Consider the following 20,809-nt stretch of genomic DNA (forward strand, 5'->3'; position numbering starts at 1 on the left):
ATCCTAAACATTTTTGGTAATTCATATGCGTGTTTTCGTACTTTAAGTTCATAAAATCGAGGGCCATGAAAAGTCCCTGATAGAAGTGCTGCATAAGTAAAGCCCAAAACTACGCCAACACCAACAGAAGCAGAAGCTCATAAGATTTGTTTCAGAAGTTTCTTATAGATACAAACATTGATCAAATATCTGTGACCCACTCTCTTCTGTTCCGCGATAAAAATATAATTTTTGACCCATTAATTGAAAAAGGTTCGCCATCCCTGACCTATATGATTATTATATATTGATTTTGTGGCTCTAACATTTTTTGTTTTAGAATTTGAGTAAGAAATATCACAAAATAAGTTGTGCTTTGTTAGTATATATCCCATTATAGTTTCATTTCGGAATGAAATAAATTTGAATATCATTGATATATTTACTTTTATTTTTGGACAACTACAAAGATATTTCTTTTTTTAAATATAACGAAACAATTTGCTCTATATCACAAACTGGCCTGAATTTTTGCATCATATTATCTTTCGGATTTTCAAAGTTGCTATTTTTCTTTATCAGTTTTTCGCCTTTTCAGCCGCATAACTTATACAACAGAAAACATCTGCTTCCTGCCGCTACACTATCGTGACAAATCAATGACTGTTTCCACACGGGGTACTGGTAACTATGGTTACACCACAATGTTAATTTCCTGTAACTTTGCACGAAATTAGCTTCATCTTCAGAAAGTTAGGATTGGGCATTAAATTTCAACCGTTTAATATGATAGGGATAGACATGAGATTACAGAATATCGCAGATTCGCTCGGAAAGATTAAGAACCACTGATCTTGCGACGCGCTTCAGAATTTCCTAGTAGTATTTACAAAACGGCAAATAACAGGAATTATTATACAGTCTTACAGAACGGGGTGTGCTTTCGACCGCGATCTACTAAATTCCTAAAAACATCTCGCGTTAGACTGATCAGTAATAAAGTCACACACAAAAACGAAGGAGTACTAAATATGCAGATAACTGCACACAGGCATACACAAAAATCCACCGGTTCCAAAAAGCTCGGCTCTGTGTGCGCAATTTTAACGAAATCGCCACAAAATTTCATACTTTTCATGTTCCAATTTGTTGATTTGATTATGTGATTGTACCCGGCTAAATTTTCATCATTTATTTAAGATTTATTCGAATCATACAATTCAGATCTAATCCCTGCCTAATTTTTAGTCGTGAGGGTTGAAAATTTCTCAAAAAAACCTTGCCAAGTATCCATATTATCCGAACAGCGAAAAATAAATATTCTCAAATGTTACATGACTGCTCAAACTTCAGTATCATCTAATTTACAATTTCTTCCAAGTCGGATTTTTCACCGCTTGGAATTACAAAAAATTGGGCATTCTGATGTCACTTCTACCGTTGCGAATACAATTTATCACACTACTCTTGGAGTGAGACAATAACTTTGCATATTGCAGAAGTTAATGTAAGATCGTTTCTCAGTCAAAGCACAAGGTATTCGGCAATTTCATTTCTAAACCTTGGCAGCGGCGGAACTTTCATTGTTACGCAGTAATATGCTCTATCGGGATACTCAGCCTGTATGTGTAATGTGTATATCGTATTTTGCGCGTGTACAGTACTGTATCTGTTGTTTTAAAACACACAGGCGCTGTATAAAACTGGTTTGAGATAATTTTTTGGGGTATGTTATTAAATTCACTCAACTTCATACGCGATCGACGTGTTGGCCACCCCTGATATATAACATCACAATAAACTGGATACATTGTTTTAGCACAGATGCAGCATGTAACATTTGCGGTATTGTAATATTGGTTTAGTAAGGTTATGTCAAAATATAAAGTGTATGTATTTTCTTTCACATTAATTATGTGGGCCAAATTCAAAAGTCATTGGTTGGGCACAATATGCATTAGAAGTACTGGGCTAACGGTATTTGGGTGCTCTGCAAGATATAAAAAGATCAATATTTAGTCTACGAATGTTTTTCTGTTCGTATTGATAATTAAGATCAGTTTTGGCCATTAGATGGCCTAGATTACTAGGCCCTCTTCGTCTAAGGCCCAAGCATGTTCATAATATATTATATAACTTGGATCGCATCAATAATTTAATGCTCCTGCTGCATGTGCCCTCACGTCCTCTTTCGCTCGACCCAACACGATTTGAAACAGTGATCGATTTTTCACGGCGTATCGCTCTTCCCCCTTTTTTGATTTGTATTCTGCGATATCCGTCTGTCGAAAGTAGATAGGAATTTTAAAACAATAGTTAGAGGTTACAAAATAGGAAGAACTTATTGGAATGGAAGGACTTTTTGAGACGCGTACCACTGGATTAGTAATTGAGCAATTAGACTGAAGTACTTGTTATGAACTGAGTGGGTCTTCAAAGATCCAACACGGGTGGCTGGGTAGTAGAACAAGTGGCACTTTTAAGTTAACGAGGCGTCGTGACGAAATTTTCAATTTGTGACTTGAGACATTCGGCGATACCAAGACTTTTATTCAGACGAGTTCCTTTGTAGTTTGGTTTTTTGGCCATGTTCATTTACAAGAAAATGTAATTAGTTTAGCCAATCTATATACCTGATAATAATGAAAAAGCAGCGGCAGCAAGCTCCAATATTTTGTTTAGAAATGTGTAGTCTTGAAACATTAGCAACTATCTTGGGATAGGCAAAACCCGACGAATTGAACTTTTCACATCATGTGTATGGTTCGAATTAAGTTTCTTATTAACAGGATTAAATTATCAGTTAAGATTGGATTTGTTCCCATGCTTTATCTTCTTGTATTTACCTAATACTGTGTTGTTCTAAACTTGTCAGGCGTAATGGAGACGGTTCAATTCAATTTACTTTGTGAAAAATTAAGATGTTAACTTAAATCGATTAGAACGGGGTTTAAGCTAGAGAGGATTGGGATTTGTGAATTTAATTTTTAGGAAAAGAATAGTCAAACGTAATACTTTTAGCTATGTTGATAAGGATAATAATGATAAGGAAACAATAATGACGACGCTCCTTTTCCTCCTGTAGCAAATTCTCCAAACTTTTGGATTGAAAAAAATTGTGCTAATCTCTTTCTCAAGTGAAACCCCGTTTAAATATCCAACTGATCTGCGCTTAGAAGATAATCGCTTGTTGTAAATTTTTCGTCGGAACACGTAAAATGATATTCATTAAAATTGTCTAAATTTTGAATGAAAACCTTTGTGACCAATTAGATTTGATGAGTCATAAAAATCAATTCCGCCGTCAGTATTGCAATTGTCCAAAGTCTTTGACCGTAACTGATAATTTTGTCAATTTCTCGCTGGCGGTAATCACATGTGTCAAATTTCCCAGTGGATTCATTATCACATTATCTTCAGTTCACATAAGGAATATTGCGAAATTGTGCTTTGAATAATGATAAGTCATGATATAAGCTCAAATATGGATAAGAGTAAGATGAATTTGAATATTGGAGCCGCCAGGACTATACCGACTATTTTTAACAGCATCATTTTTAAGAGCAATATTTCGGTTTTTGAAACATTTTATTCTTTTGAATTCATTCGCGACTCACTTTAATGATGGGCTTCAATTACCTATTTATGGGAATACAATATTCAACAATTTTCAACATAAAAAATGTCAAAAATTGTGATTCTTTATTTGTTTTAAAGAACTGATATGTGTTATTCGAAGTTATTGACGATGACCAGAAAGAGATGGTACGACATTGCGTGACACTTTTCATCTATTTACTAATTAGATTTGATTCAGGCATAAATTAAGTTATCAGTATAATGGTCAAAACTAATTCACTCATCCTCGCGTTGCTGAAATAAAGAAGTTCGGCGCTCCAGAAGTGTGTGTACCAATATGGAAGTAACTAATTTTGTTCGCCTATTTTATATCAAGTTGTGTGAAGAGACCGAAACCAATGGACACGGAGTATATTCACCTGACTAACACAGACAGTCGCCGAACTCGTAATAGAACTAAAATATAGACAAATCGGAATTATGGCCTAACCCTAACCTGGTACACACACTACGGGAGTACAAGAATTTCAATGTAATTAGAATTAAAACGTGTTTCCTCAAGACCACTTTTGCTATAGGTAGTTACATATATTACCTCACTTCACATACCTGAGAATTGTTTTACATTCATTTGCCACTCGAATAAGTGCGCTGAATTGAATGTTTGTAACACGACTCCATTTAAATAAAATTTTGTTTACGATATCTTTTGTATTCATTATTCTCTCTTTTCGAAGCTGTGATCTTACTAACTCTCCGATCCGTGCTTGGGTGCCTATTAATTGTCATGTGTTCGAAGCATTTCTGCGATGATCTTCATAAATTTTATATCTATGAAATTTCAAATCCATGTAAAATTATTAGTAGAATTTTCAAGCTTTTAAAGTCAATGAGTAACAGGTTTGGAAAATGTTTGTATTAGAAATGGACCAATCAAGCAAGTAATGTTAGGTTGAGGCGCCACACAGTTCTTTATTTGGTGAAGGCATCTTCTTAACCGGATGCCTTTGCCTTTCAGTTACCCACATCCTATGTACCTCAAGTACATACGTACAATATGCAGCCATTAGCAAGTACCATCATCTCATGTACCGGAAGAGGGTGTATAACAGATCAATAATGTATTATTTTATTACAGTCGTATTACTATGGAAATATAGCGTTTATTTGTAAATCGTGAAGTTCATCCTAATAATCATGATGCAATATAAAAATAAATGTAATGCGGCATACTATTTATTTATCATACAAATACCACTTCTGACAACTATTCAAGTACAGAGTTTGAAAATACCATCGACAGGTAAGACCTCTTTTTATTGCATATAATAATCTTCTGCATGCAGTGTGTCATTGTTACTCTATTTTAGTGAAAATCGCTTACTTCACATGCGCGCATGAATGAGACCAACTTTTTCTCGTTTTACAATGTTATCACACGATGGTTTCATTTGGACTTACCAAGGAAAATATAAAGTGTGAGTGACAAAGGCAAAAAACTTTTTAAATACTTTATTTCCAACCTTTTTTTTCAAAGAAAGCTTTTTCTTCTGCAATTCTAAAAGTAATGAATAAAAATAAAACATTAAATTACGATCAACATAGTTTTCAATTTGGGACATTATTCTTGATTAAAAATGGTTATGACTTTTATACGGATTAATTAATAATTACCGCATTATTTCGGTTTATGCGTGTATATGGTAGATATCATTCAATAATCGGATACAAATCATAAATCCGACTGATTTAATGATCTGAATGAAATGATATTTTTTATTTTCCATATCAGGATGGACCAAACCCATGCCCGCGGGCCTCATGTGGCCCTCATCTTCATTATCTGTGGCCCGCATTCGGAGAGTAAACAAATAATCGCATTTGGTGTTGTTTCGTCATAAAATTAATCGGAAAAATGTTTTGACATATTGTTACATCACTAATGTCACTGAATTTACTAGTGTTATGGTTAGCTGAGACAACTAGCAGAGTTGAACGATGTGCTTGGCAGTTTATATTGTTGCCTGGCTTTCTATCTTTTTAGTCGGGAATATTTAACTAGTTTAGCATCATAGGAAACTAAAAATTTAATGCGGATTCTATTAGCCTAGGTTGGCTATGCCTGATAGCTGAATATTAATGTTATGGCCTAACAATATATGTCAGTAAAGTTAGTAGGCCTTATTACTTATCGATCTTAAGATCGGTAAGTATGTTGATAGGTATTTGTCTGTCTGTTTGTCTATTAGATGAACGCGATATCTCACGAAGGCGAGATTGAATCTGCTCCAAATTTTGCATGCGCATTTATCTGTCTCTGACCAGAAGCCTATTGATTCTGGGTGTTATGTCGTATAATTATCGAGGTATTAATTAATCAGTGATGGGACACGCGGTGTCACTATAGAGTCATGAATCGAAACCGCAGTTTCGATCGATAAGTCTTCGGTCTCCGACCGATATTCTCGTTTGTAAGTTATTTTGTAAACATGAGTTTAAAAAGAAAGCTGACAAATTCAAACAGATTTTGTATCGCACCGTTTACCTATTATTGTCACTATTGTTCCACGCGAACGAAGCAAAAATAATTTTATGTCCCCCGTAGCCGACAACCTTGGACCACCCTGGTCTATATAGTGTTGTTTAGTACAGAATGCGCTGCTTCTATGGTTTTTGCCCATATGTTTCTACGTTCTAGGTTTTTCTTATGTACAACACTTATGGTCGTGAGAAATAGTCTCATTTTCCCGTCACGGAATGATGAAATACTATATAGAGAAAGTAGCGTTAGACAACAAATACGCCCTCATTATATCTTTGTGTAAATTGTGAATAAATAAATGTACATCCTAATTAAAACTCAATTCAATCGGGTTATATTCTGGGTTGCTCGTGGTTTCGATTTCACGTGAAGCCTGGCGTGCTTTCTTCATTCCTAATCGTTTAATCTCAATCGATTTCTTTGTCAGCATGCTTCAAGCGCCCATCCGTATTTGTTATAGGGGGTTATTTGAGGTTATAACCGCCACTGCGTAATCCATAAATCGGCAAACGACCACGGCTTTGTACAGTATAGTATGTAAATAAGTGGCATCGCAATATCCCGCTGAAGTTTAGAAACGGTAATTACCTTATTCGACTGCCGAGAAGAACTATCATAAATCATAACTTATTGAACGGGTGTACATTCGCGGTACAATCAATAAATTCTTATTGTTTCAGTACGACGTCCACCAACAATAACGAAACAATCACCGGAGATTTATTATGCATTGCCGAGAGCACAAATCAGATTAGTATGTGCTGCAGATGGATATCCTGACGTTAAACAATCTGGAAGGTAAAAGCTTATCTTTGTTGCTAAACTTTAAAATGCGATTCTGTGTGTTTTGAAGCATAAAAAGTAAACATGAGAAAAATTATCTGTCTGTCGGCACAAAGATTCTCTAACCGAGCCCAACATTTACAACCCCGATAATTGTATTAAAATGTGCAGTTAAACTTAACCCTCAAAGAAATAGCGCATAAATCTGACCTTATGGAAAGCAAGGTAGCTACCACCGAATTCAACTGAATTAAAACCTAACATCAAAACCAGTCAAGTTTTAGCATAATTAGAAATCGTAATTATCTCGCGTGGACTTTTAACTTAATCCAATATTGAAACTTGTTCCCGCAATCGCTTGAGATCAATATCAAAAACAATTTTCGGTATTTATAATAATATACAGTGATTTTTGTAATATATTGACAATTGGCTACATGTCGCAGAAACGGATTCGATATCTTAACTCTTTGTGCCCTGAGCCGCACTATAATGCGGATGGCGAGAAACACCACCAACCTGAACCGCAGTATATTGCGGGTAAAATATGACGTCATATCTCCGCTTCAACGGGCACGAGGCATACGATCTTGGTATCGATCGTTAGTGTGTTTCGTGCCCGTTATTATGAGCTATCGCTCGAACCATTCGAGCGTATTGGGCGATTTAAAGGGGAATTCCAGTGTTCCCCTTTTTTGATATTTTTCTGCTTTTTTCTCTGCAGTTGTATGTTTGTTCATTGAAAATTGAAGCTCGTAAACCACCAAAAATAGCTAGGGAACATTCGTTCTTTGTTTTGAGACTTCAGAGTAGACTTTGGACTATTCATTTGTCGTCGACACAGGGAATAGTGTTTATGACTGCGGACGAGAGTCGTCTTTTTATTATTGTTATGCAGTTATTATTATGTTTTTTTGTTATTATGCAGTTGATTTCGGTTATTGTTATATAAGACGTATTTGTAAGTTTATTAGGATTCTGGTAGCTATAAATCAGACAAGGTATCGTAATGGAGAGTGAGAGCGATTTTGATGCAAGGTAAGTGCAATACCTGCATGCATTCTTCTGCTATTTTTTAAAAAAAATTTTCTTTATATTCTGAGAAAATGATAGTTTGTAAGCTGACTGTGGCAATTGTTTGAGCAAGCCTCATAGCTTGGACTTGTTATTAGTAATAATCCAGTCGTTAATCAACACAATTTTTCTTTTAGTTCTGGTGACGAGTGGGAAGAGACGAGTGAGTCATCTAGCTCCGATGAAGAGGTTGTCCCAGTCCCGGCTAGGCGCTATGCTGCAAGCACTGAAGATGTACCAGCTGAAGCAGCAGCGTCAACGGGCGGAATGTTCGGAGCTTCGAGCCCTCGGCGATCACGTGGCAGGCGTCGGAGAAGGGTCTGGTCAAGAGGACGTCCTCGAAGTCGGGATTCTTCTCATAGTGAAAGTCGGGAATCGAGTCCCCCACATTCTCCGGGAACCCAGCCATCCACTTCCTCCTCGACTACTGTTTTGCAACCTCCTCCCCTAATCTGGTCTGAAGACCCAAACGAAGTCCCTGACCCTCCCACATTTACAGGAATTCCAAGGATCAACGTTTCTTGTATCAACAATATCACTCCCATGAATGTTTTGAGTGAATTCTTCACAGAAGAATTTTTTGAAAACATGAAAACCCAAACTAATCTGTATGCTTCACAAAAGTTAGCATCATCACAACAATCGGACACTGCCACAAGAAATATCTTGAAAATCTGGAAGCCAGTCACTGTGCCAGAGTTGAAAATTTTTTTGGGTATCATGCTCCACACAGGAATTGTCAAGAAACCACAACTGAGGCAGTATTGGTCCAATAATATTTCATATCGTGAGTCGTTTTGTCCATCATTTATGTCCAGGGACAGGTTTACTTCCATTTTATGGATGTTGCACTTTAATGACAACTCATCATACATCCCGTTTCACGTTCAAGGACACGATCCACTGCACAGACTTCGGCCAGTTATAAACGTCTTTGAGCAACGATTTAGAGAGGTTCTTTATCCTGAGCAAAAAATATCATTGGACGAGGGAACCTGCCCATTCAAAGGACGTGTGCGATTTCGGGTTTACAATCCGATGAAACCTCACAAATGGGGTATCAAATTGTATGAAATGTGTGAGGCGAAGTCGGGATATTGTTTCCGCTTCAAAATTGCCACTGGGATGAGTGAGGAAAACCCTTCTCAAAATAAAACTTTCAACCTCGTCATGGAACTTTCACAAGATGTACTAGACAAAGGTCACATAATATACATGGACCGTTACTACACCTCTCCCATCTTGTATGATGCATTGGCAGAAAAAAATACACGTGCAGTTGGTACATGCATGCCGAATCGGCAACAGTTACCGAAATCATATCTAAATCAAAAATTGAAAAGAGGCGAGTTGCTCTCCTGCCGAAAAAACAAGTTGATGGCATTGAAATGGAGAGACAAAAAAGATGTTTTGATGCTATCTTCAATCCATAACAATGACATGGTGGAAGTCACTGTCAGGGGACGTGGTGGATCAAAACAGAAACTCAAGCCTGTGGTAGTCCACGATTACAATAGGAATATGGCTGGAGTTGACAAAAGCGACCAGATGTTGGGCTATTACGGAGTTACAAGAAAAACCATCAAGTGGTACATCAAACTATTTTTTCACCTTGTGAATTTGGCCATTGTGAATGCACACAAAATTTTTAATATGCTCCAATCCGATGCAAAAAAAAAACTGACATTATTATCATTCGTACAAGTGATTTCAGAGGATTTTGCTACATCTGGTGCTTTAGGTCAGGCTCAAATCACTACACTAAGTGATCTCAGTGATAGCTCACGTCTGATGGGGAGGCATTTTCCTTCTTTCATGCCTGCGACAACCACTATTAATCATCCCACACGAGTTTGCAGGGTGTGTTCTGAACGGGACAAAAAAGAAAGAGAAAGAGAAGGCAGTAGCAGAAAATTGAAACAAACAAGGTCTTCATATTGGTGTGAGAAATGCCAGGTAACACTTTGTGTTACCCCGTGTTTCGAGAAGTTTCACACCCTCCCAAACTATTGGGAATAGGAATCAAAACTTATGTGCAATATTGTGATGTTGACTTTATCAGAGACTGTGATTTTTGTTGACTTTGCCAGAGACTGTGATTTTTGTTGACTTTGTCAGAGACTGATTTTTCTTTTTACGTGCACCAAGGTGTTTTATGTACATACTGTGTAATTCTTCATTTTCGCTATTATTATTTCGTATGCACACTTTCTTTTCACATTGTTTTTCACCACTGTTATTCACATTCTTTCAAAACTGACTGAATTTAATTTTTTTGTGTCATTTTTTACTCATATGTAAATATAAATATCTGATTTTTCGAAAACAAAATTTTCAATTTTTTCGAAAATTTCTGCCATTTACCTGAAATTCATCAGCCTACCATGACAATTTCATGTCAGTTAGAGAAAAACTGCAAATTTTCCCAATAAGGTTACACCTCTACCCTTCTTGTGAGTAAGTTTGATATGTGTAGTGTTTATAGTTTGTGTGTGAGTATTTTGTCTTTGAAAGTGGTCATTTTAGTCATATTTCGGAGGAAATTTGAGAGCCGTAAAAAGTGTGTCAAAGCTGAGCCATGCCACTGGCTTGCTGTTAGAACAGGTGTGAAAAACTTAGTTTCCTGGTGCTGTGCTTGGAGTTGCCTTCCAAAAAAACCAAGAACTGTAGGGATTGGGCCTATGGTTAGCTTTTGACAATTTTTTAAAGTTTGTGAATTTTGTTCGAAAACGCCAGGAATATAGTGTTTTTTCGATATCGCGGTCCAGGGCAGAAAGAGTTAAAAATAGGGACTGTCATATAAAACGTCACAACATTGTTCGCGTAGGCTGCATATCGTGAAATATAGAGTGCAAAGACTGGAAGTACTGAGCTTACGATCATAAGATAAAACGGAAAAAATAATCGAATAAATCTTAATTCAATGAATTTTGGTACTTGAATTAGGTTAAGTCCACCAGGTCGATGATTAGCACGACCAGCTAACCAGTGTTCTCGCGCTCAGCATTTGTAAGTTTAGACGCGATGTACTCTGCAAATTACACGTCAAAATTAGTCAATATGTATTTACAATTACTTACCATTCATTTTATTTCAGTTACATTTGGAAAAAAGATGGAAAGTATTTCAATATCACTGAAGAGGAAGAAAGAAACAAATCGATGCTTCAAATATCGATGTCAGATGTGGACGGTTCACTGTACTTCAAGTAGGTTCTTGACGAGAACACATTATAGCATATCGCATTGATTGGAACTGTTGTAGTCCGCTAGTCATTTCATGCCTTTCTTTGCTGCCTTGGTGATGTTATAACAGTCTTGGTTCCACCTTTCTGCGTTCATATATATAAAAGAATATTTATACTAATACTTAATAGTAACTAATTATTCTAGCTTTCGCGCGCTATCTTAATCACGGTGATTAACTAATTTGTGGAAGTTCATTCATGCAAACATTGTTTAAACTAATATCCATTGCCACAAAACGAGGCTGAATTATCTCATAAACAAAACTTAACGATGGATTCCACTATTCCTCCTATACCAAAGTTCGTATGTTCTAATAGTTTTATAGAGCGCCATTGATTTGAATACATCCACCTTCAACCAGTGCCTTCTGATACCTAGAATTATTGTAAACAACAGCCAATGCGAGTCATTTGCAAAGCGTGTAACATGACTAATCGTTTGCGCAGTTAGGCTTAATTGTGACAAGTAACTTTCTGCGGGTTATCAATCATCGACCAAATCATGGTTAGTTCTGTCCACACCTTCTCAAAAAACGGAGATTTACGCACCTGACAGAGATTAGCATGATATGAATAGGTTCCCGTACATTTGAACTCACGACAATTGCACCTGCAAACTATTGCACCTATGGAAATTTTTCTTGTTTTGCGGATATCAGAACCCATACTAACCCTAACCCATGGGTTTTAGCACTCGGATATAGATTAAACTCGCGGATATACACATGGGTTCAAGTGTACGTGTGTTCAAATGTAAGGTCACTAGATGAATATACTTTGACTGAGACGTGCAGCTTCATCGCAGTATGATTCAAACAAACAAGCCTTCAAACATCTTCATTCATGTCTTTGCCATACACATACACGTATATGATCTGGAAAATTTTCGCCTTTAAAAAATTGGGATTTAGATATGCAGTATTAGCTAGCTGCATTGGTGGGACATTGGCACACTCAAACTCACTGAAGATTCGGTGGAAAACATATACTATCAGTATAATGCGTCAGTGTACGTTTACTGTCTTCGAAAGCATGTTTTGAGGTACCCGGAAAGATGTATATATATGTATGTAACAAGGTATAACACAATCTGTATTGCATTGGTTCGACAGAAAATATATTGGAGTAAATGCGTTCAAATTTATTGTAACATTACTTTGCAAAATTGTCAACTTAAACATGTGTATGTAACTTTTACTATGTTTCAATCTTCAGACTATTTTGTTGGATGCAATATACCATCTTTTAGCCACAACACTCAAGTTTTTTATTCATCATTTTAGTTAGGATTAAAAAGGGATCCAATATGTAAAACATTCGTGAATTTCATAGAAAAGTATTGATCCTGATTTTCAAAGATTTAATATCAGAGTGTATTATGTGAACTACAGCGAATTTAATCTTTTTTACTCTGCCTATATATATATATATAATTTATAAGCCACAGCTTGCAAAATACGCTCCCAAACGAGATTTCTTATTAAAAATAGGAATGTTTTTGTCTTTAATTCACGACAATTGATCAAGTTTTGATAGTGAGTGTGAGAATTCCAGAGAAATGTTTTGAATATTAGTAATCTAATTTCAGTGGAAGTGAAAAGCTTAGTTCTGATCAGCTATATCCTCATGAAGGGAAATACCAGTGCTTTGCGAGTAATCAATGGGGAACTACTGTATCGAAAGTTATCGAACTGAAAATTGGAACAAGTAAGTTTTCAGTGATAAAGAAAAGCATACAAATAATACATTTTAGGTTTACTACGTATGTAATCGAATAACCACTTCTTTATATTTTTATTTAAAATTACTTTATTTTTTGGTTGTTAACTTCAATAGAATTAATTTTAGTGTTTGTAAATTGCGGTATATATAGCGTTTGGAACAAACTTGCGAAATTAAAGACAATGGGGTTAGCAAAATTTTGGTATCTCAGATGTGACCCCTACCCCAACTTATTATGGGACGAATGGTTGAAGCAAATGTGCGGTGGACTTTATTCTATATTCTAGGTGTGGATAGATATATTACTCTGGCAGAAGGTTGAAGTAATTTTATGAAGTGAGATTCGTGCAATTGGGGCAAGTGGGACACAACATTTTTGCGACACCTGCATATTTCCATGTTGTTGCCTTTAATATAAGAAGAAAAATATATTATACGCATAGTATCTTATTACTGTACATTTTTGTTTGAATCATACGTTGTTCCATTTTCCCAGTGGCGCCTTACATTGGCATTGCTGATGAAGTGTTAGAAGTAAAGGAGGGAGAATCGAAACAAGTTTCATGTCGGAGAAGTGAATCAAAAGACATTGCAACAGAATGGAAATTTATACCGAACAAAGTTCAACTGTCGAATCGAATAGCCCAAGTACACTATATATATATATCATTGTTTTATAATATTGAACTCTACCATCTAACCATTTTTTATTCAATGGCAATATTGACTATTCGCAACATTGACAGCAAGCTGAAAATAAACATCATATTATTGAGGTATACTTGTATATAATTCCATTAATTGCTCTTCTGAATATTACAGTATATTTTTTCATACTTTTTATGAGTAGATGTTACGCGAGACAAACTCCCAATCCTTCCTCAATGCCTTTGCGCTAGTGAATCCGTGTGCATGACGCGAGAATGCTGTAGCAGGAATAAACATGGCCATGAATGCAATTGGAATCCTGCTGTACACTAACACAAATGTATTTCTGTAAAGTTGTGTGTGTAAACAACATTATATACTGGCCAGAATTAATAAGCAAATAATTTTATCCAGCAATGCCTTGCAGAAGGATTCACAGAGTGGTCGAGTATATATATATCCAATCCGGTAGATTCCGTTGAAGCATGATTTGTTCGTATTCACCGCTATGTCTATTCTGAATCGGCAGTCCAAACGACCCGTAAAGTGAATTGGGTGTTACTCGACATGTCAATAGCAATGTCTCCTATTTTTCAAATCATTTGTACTGATTTAAATATTCAACTCAAGGCTTATGATGGAACAATTGTCTTCTCAAACATTGTCGCTGTCGAGGACGAAGGCCTTCAATTGTTTTGTACGTTAAAATATCTACCAACACGGAGTTCGATTGATGGTGTACATTACACTCTTTCAGTGAAAACAGGTGATATTTAAAGTCTATTGCATAAATTGATATTTTGTTGTAAAATAAGATTGAATACACGGGTTCAGTGTACTCTCTGCAAAAAAACTATATAGACACGGATAAGTATGTTTTCTCCATGGTGCAGATCCATATCGGAATAGAATTAGAAGTACTGTACATTTTATCTTCAAACCTTCAATATTTGACATTTTTAATATTGTATACAAGTGATCTTCATTCAATTGAAAAACAAAAAACGGAGTCGATTGATGAATATCTTCTTTGACGGTGTTAATTTTCAGATGAAGCAGTTCGAGATTCACTGCCAAAGATTGTTCAACCAAGACAAGATCGCGAGAGAAAAGTAGTTTTGAAAGGAGAGGAATTAAAATTGACCTGCATTGCAACTGGGAAGTGAGTATTGGCGGTAGTTCGCTTTTTAAATTGAATCATCGATTTTCAGTTAAATTTTTTAGAACCATTTTGCTGAATTTGTCAAGCCCTTATTTTAAAATAAACCCCAATCAATGACGGCACGCTGAATAACTCATTACCAGTGAATATGGTATTTTTGTTTAAAAAGCTATAAAATCAATGTCGATCGTATAACTCTCTCTATTTAGAATTGCTTCGATTTTTTGGTTCGCAAATGAGGAATGTATAACAACAGCGGACGTAATATCAAATAAAATTGTTCAATGTTTTTATGCATAATTTATGAACTTTCACAGACCGACGCCTTCGGTGTATTGGAATAAGAAAGCGAAATTGGCGGCGATCGCAGAAACTTATGAGGATTATTATGCCGATGACGATTACTTACCAGGAGAGGGCGAAGAAGGAAATCGATTTCTCCTACGAAATTTTAACAGAACTTTATATATCCGAGAAGTGAATTACACAGACGAAGGCGATTACACGTCAGTGAATGAATTCTTTTATACAATTTTAGTTAATGTCAAAATGCGACGGTACTGCTGGTATGGTTGCCAGTGGTTAGTTGTTTGGTTACACTTATATTCTATTTTTCGATGTAACAACCTTTAACGTCTCTTCCAAAAAACTGTCACCGTATAGAAGTTCGCCAATGTTGCCCAGTTGTTTTGTATTTCGCCGTTTGAAATCGGTTATCACTGCCAGTAACGTAACCATGTGTTATCTCTCACGCTCCATATGTCGCGGCAGAGGTTCCTAAAGAAAATCTTGTGACCTTTGTCCTGTAGTTTGATGCAAAAAAAATGACAGATGCATCAACCAAACAAAATTTAGACCAAATTTAAAATCTTCAATGATTACAGTAGAGGTCATGTTATAGGAGAAGAAATTTCAACATTTATTTGTCCAACTGTCAAGGTTAACAATAGAATACTTTCTAACCACCATAAAGATAAGATTTGCGGTTTCGAATTATCTTGAATATCGCATCTCCAGAGACTACTAGTATTCACAATTGCCCTTCGACAACCCTTTCTGAGTTAAAATCGATTATTTTTTGAATAAACCTTGTTTAAATTCTACTTTCGATCTGCCTTCTTATTTCTTGCCCATGAGATTTTACCAATTCAATTCAATATTTCACAAATAAGATTTATCTTTGGTTCTATTGTTTGAACTCTCTTTAATAAATTTTGTCGCTGAATGCCATTCCTTTCTGATTTTTTTTAAATTTGGAAATAAAATTACCGCACATGTTTCTCGTTCCTAAAAATTGTAAAGTCCCACTACTACCAACTGATAATTTCATTCAATAACAGTTGCACTGTGAAAAATAAGATTGGAATACGAAGACGAGACATTGAAGTCATTGTCGAAGCTAAACCTTCCTTTGCTAGCGACTACACGCAACCATTTGACATGATAAAGGTGCCAGGAGAAACAGCTGAAATTCGTTGTGAGCCAGAAGGAAAACCTGAACCCGAAGTAGTTTGGATGAAAAATGGAAAACCCATTGATGGTGAATATGGAGTAGTTTTGAGTCATTTGATCTTAGAATATTTGAACCAGTATATTAATTGATACGCTATTTTTACATGCTCATATCAAATGTGTTGTTTCACGTTTACAGACCTTCCTTCAGACATGATGTTCAATAAACGTATTGTGTTGAAAGATTTGAAACAATCAGACACTGCAGTTTATCAGTGTATGGGAAAGAACAAACATGGAACTGTACTTGGTCAAGGATTTCTGAACGTTTTGAGTAAGAGTCAAATTTAGAATCTCTTTTCTTTTTAATCAATAGATTTTGTGTGGTGGATCAACAAAACATTGAAACGGAATAAAATTACCAACTTTTCCTGCATTGATGATATACATATTGGCGGGAGTTTGCTTTCTTTGTGTGAGAATATAAATAAATATGTTGCGCATTAATTAGCCACATACAGATACTCGTCTTGATATTAGTAAAAACCTACAGAGTAAACGTTATAAAAGATTTCTTTATTATACAAATATTTTCTTTTATTTTTCATGTACAGTTTCCGAACCTGTTGCACTCCCAGAAAATAAAATATATTATCGTAGAATGGAAGGAAATGCAGTTGATTTACAGTGCGATATGTTCTCATCTCCTAACCACACGACGACATGGGTGAAGTTTGAACAACCCCAAAAGAACTTACTCTGGGACGAACGGTAACTTTACTGTGTACTATGGAACATTGTAAATTAATATATGATATCGCTATTCAATACATCTCTATTATTCAATTTTATAATACGTTCAGATTGTGCTTTCTAAACACAGTCAGTGCGAAGCTTTTGTATAGATACAAATATAAAACCTCAACTTTTGGGAGTAGAAGTTGTTTGTACGACATTAAATCACACAAGAATTATTATTTTTTATTTCAGAATTGAGATGAAAAGCAACCGAGCTCTTAAAATAAGAAATATAAACATAGACGATTCTGGTATATACGAGTGCAGAGGTAGCAATAATCACGGAACAACAGCCATAAATATCACTTTGCTGGTACTAGAAAAAACTATCGTTCGGCCTACCGGCGAAAAGGATCGATATGTAGTACCAAAGGGTCAAGACGTAGCAATGTCTGTTGAGGTAAAGACAGTTGGTATATTATCGAATAAAAAAACGTTCAGCAATTGAAAATCTCAAGTGATGTATCCCACCTATAGGTATAGTGTCCTTTCGATTAACGGCATGTGTTCTTTCCAATGATTGTCTTGCTCTGTAATACTGCTTGGCCGATCACAATCTCAAGATGATGAAAACTTATGACTTTTCATGTGTCTTCTTAAGGGTGATAATAGAGTGTTAGCAAGCAACATTAGATCTTCTGCACTTCTTATGTAAGTGTGAGATTTGGGAGCAACACCCGTCAATCAGTAATTATCCAGGCAGGGTTAGAGTTTGTATTTTTAGCGCAATCTGCATTCCTAGCCCTCACCCCAACCGGACAATTATTTTTTTAGCGGGGGCGGGGGTTTTGTACAAAAGATCTGCGACGTTCAAGTGGTCTTACAACAATAAACTTTTCATTAAGTATCTTGGCAATCAGCTATAGTATATGCTTCACATTTCGAGGTGCAATCTTCATCTGTTCAATTTGTTTAACATTTACTTAAAATTTACAGACCTTTACCGATGGCAATCTTAAATGGAGTACAGTTACTTGGTACAAGGACGGGTATAACATGAGTGTTGGTATACAGTTAAAGTTGCTCTCGGTTTCTGTTGGAGACAGTGGCGAATACAACGTTGTCGTTCAAACTGAATTTGACACCGCAAGCACTACGATTAGACTTATAGTTCAAGGTAAAACTTGAGTAATTTAAAAAAGAGACAATGCATTTTCAACCACAACATTAACGTAATGAAATTAATGTGATTTCGTTTTCTAGATGTCCCTGATGAACCAACAGGTCTGACATTCACAGCTGACGAAAATGATCCGTATTCTGGAACCCTCAATTGGGAATCGCCAACAATTGATAACAATTCACCTGTCCAAAGTATGTATCACTCAAGACTTACAATTTCCAAATACGATTGTGTATCGGAACATCAATTCGTTGAACACCCAACTAATTTTACAGGTTACGATATCGAATATGAAGCATCAGAACTGTATCCTGGAAGGTGGGTGTATGTTACAACTTCAGTCGAACCCAGAATAAACGTTGAAGCATTGGAACCTTGGGTAGAATACAGTTTCAGAGTGTGGGCTGAAAACGGTATCGGCCTCAGTGAATATCCGAGTGAAGCGACTGAGCCTTATAAAACTCCTGCATCCGGTACGTACACATTGTTTGAAAATAATCAAAACATAAATCAATTTAATTTAATATAACTTCATATTTTCATGTACACTCTTCAAAATGTTTCAAGGTTATTATTACTCCGTAAAATGACTATGGAAAACTAGGTAAAAGTCATCATATATAGGCAGGCAATTTTCCTTTCTATTGGAAATATAGCAACGATTACACATGCTAAATCAAGTGACATGTCTTTCATTTTGGCCTAACAGTATGGGTGTTTTTTCAAGCATTGACTACCTTGTTTATTTTTTTGGCATTGGTTGTTAACTAAAGCTGGTAGCTTTTCATTCATTGGTGGATTTCCTGATAGCGCCTTTGTTGGAATAAATGAAACCTTCCATACTGATATGACTTTTATTTATGTCTAACAAGAACTCTACCCGCCGATAAGATATTCCTTTTTCTTTTTAGCTCCTCGAATAAATCCAGCTGGTGTCAGTGGCGCAGGAACATCTCCTGATAACATGGTGATAAAATGGGATAAAATAGATGTGATGAAATATGCTGGACCAGGATTCGGATACGAAGTTAGGTGAGTACATCGCTCATCAGCGGTGCCGTATTTAGACGATCAGAGACCCTAGGTCCAGGGCCCAGTGGTTCTCAAAGGGGGGCGATATCGTCCCAGGGGAGCAAAAGAGATGAAACAGGGGCGAACAATTTGAATAGGGCGACAGGGGGGCGATTGCGCATTCTCGAAAGGTCAAATATGGTTAAAATCGCCGACTGTTTTCTTCAGCATGACGTGGTTATTAAGACCGAACGAACATCAGTATTATTAGGCGGTGTCATAATATATGTATATAGAAAATATATAAAACGGAAAAACTATAAATTTTGTTTTAGGAGAGCCGAGAACCACTGGCCAAGCTATGCCATTCGTGAGGCCCTTCGTTAACAAGGCACCATGTTAAACATTATGACGTCATAATAACCGTTGCATCATCATCATCATCATGTTGATTGTATTGTGACGTCATAACTTAAAAATTGCGGGAAATACGAAATTCAAAGTTACAGACAATACACGTATACCGCCAATCACTCAAATAGATCGGGTAGTGACTAGTGAGTTGAAGGGGGTGCGCGGGTCTACGATATTTCAATTAATTTTAAGGTCGAAGCAGTAGAATTTTAAAGTTTAGACAAAATTTTTGCATTCAACCGCTTTTAGTTTTTGACCTTCTAAATAATAAATATTTGGGACAAGAATTATCAAACTGATCATAAATTAAACAAATATCATTTTTATAAAATTTTAAATCGGCTTTGTTCTGGAACAAGCCTTTAAAAACCAAGTACCTGGAATGACCGCATATCAGGAAAAATATGGTTGCAAAACGAAGTACATTTTTGTTTCAGCTGGTGTATGGAATCCAACTGTACGTGGCAAGTGGCTCCTTTCATTGATGATCCTGATATAACGTCATATATTGTAACGGGAACTCCGCCATACACAAGATATCTAATCAATGTTACAAGTGCAAACGATGAAGAAGGAAAGGCTCCTGCCCCAATTGTTGTTGTCGGATACTCCGGAGAAGATGGTAATATGTTCAAAAGTGTAACTACTTTAAGTTGCTCGTTTCTATTCTCATATTTTGGGTAGTAATGCTCATAGACTATACAGTTTATTATGAAAACAATTCATTACACCATTCACTTAGTTATTTTGAATTACAGTTCCTATGGAGTCTCCTTCTGAAGTGACACATACAATATCGGACTATAATGACGTCACGGTCTCATGGAAACCAGTCCCAGATGAAAAAATGAGAGGCCTTTCAACAGGATACATTGTAGAAGCAAAAGAAAAGAATTCAAACAAATGTATACATTTTTTTTTCTTAAATACTGCAAATTAAAGATGAAGTCTCCGATGAAAAAGATAGAGCGGGAATGGCGACAAGGCATTACCTTCGCATGGGTGTATACAAAAAATCAGGAATGATACAAGAATGATGTCAACTTACGTTGAAAAAAGAAAAATCAAGTTATAATGTCATTTTCGAAAATGCCAATCGCTCAATACCATGTATATAAATTGAGTCATATAAAGATTATAGTAAAGTATGGACAAAGTCGGCCTGTACATTCCAACGGACTACTGTATTTGGCAATTGATGTAAACAAAACGTTCCCGAGTAATGTCGTCTTGACGTATAAACTCTTACTTTCATTTGTCTTATGCACGGTGATC

General features: G+C 36.1%; 1 protein-coding gene across 1 annotated transcript in view; it reads left to right on the forward strand.

Moving 5' to 3' along the window:
- The first annotated feature begins 4,691 nt into the window (after positions 1-4,691).
- Positions 4,692-20,809, forward strand: part of LOC120346088 (neuronal cell adhesion molecule-like) — a 33,680-nt gene continuing 17,562 nt past the window's right edge. Inside the window, exons 1-18 of the mRNA XM_039415737.2 lie at positions 4,692-4,861; positions 6,781-6,898; positions 11,055-11,165; positions 12,793-12,911; positions 13,423-13,574; positions 14,205-14,340; positions 14,625-14,736; positions 15,054-15,242; positions 16,077-16,276; positions 16,388-16,522; positions 16,803-16,959; positions 17,179-17,386; positions 17,923-18,103; positions 18,190-18,300; positions 18,385-18,582; positions 19,021-19,141; positions 19,972-20,156; positions 20,293-20,439. Of these exons, the coding sequence (XP_039271671.2) occupies positions 4,756-4,861; positions 6,781-6,898; positions 11,055-11,165; positions 12,793-12,911; positions 13,423-13,574; positions 14,205-14,340; positions 14,625-14,736; positions 15,054-15,242; positions 16,077-16,276; positions 16,388-16,522; positions 16,803-16,959; positions 17,179-17,386; positions 17,923-18,103; positions 18,190-18,300; positions 18,385-18,582; positions 19,021-19,141; positions 19,972-20,156; positions 20,293-20,439 (2,686 nt within the window). The 5' untranslated portion in view covers positions 4,692-4,755. The remainder of the gene's footprint in view (positions 4,862-6,780; positions 6,899-11,054; positions 11,166-12,792; positions 12,912-13,422; positions 13,575-14,204; positions 14,341-14,624; positions 14,737-15,053; positions 15,243-16,076; positions 16,277-16,387; positions 16,523-16,802; positions 16,960-17,178; positions 17,387-17,922; positions 18,104-18,189; positions 18,301-18,384; positions 18,583-19,020; positions 19,142-19,971; positions 20,157-20,292; positions 20,440-20,809) is intronic.

The sequence above is a fragment of the Styela clava genome, chromosome 8 (assembly GCF_964204865.1).
Source record: "Styela clava chromosome 8, kaStyClav1.hap1.2, whole genome shotgun sequence".
NCBI lineage: Eukaryota > Metazoa > Chordata > Ascidiacea > Stolidobranchia > Styelidae > Styela > Styela clava.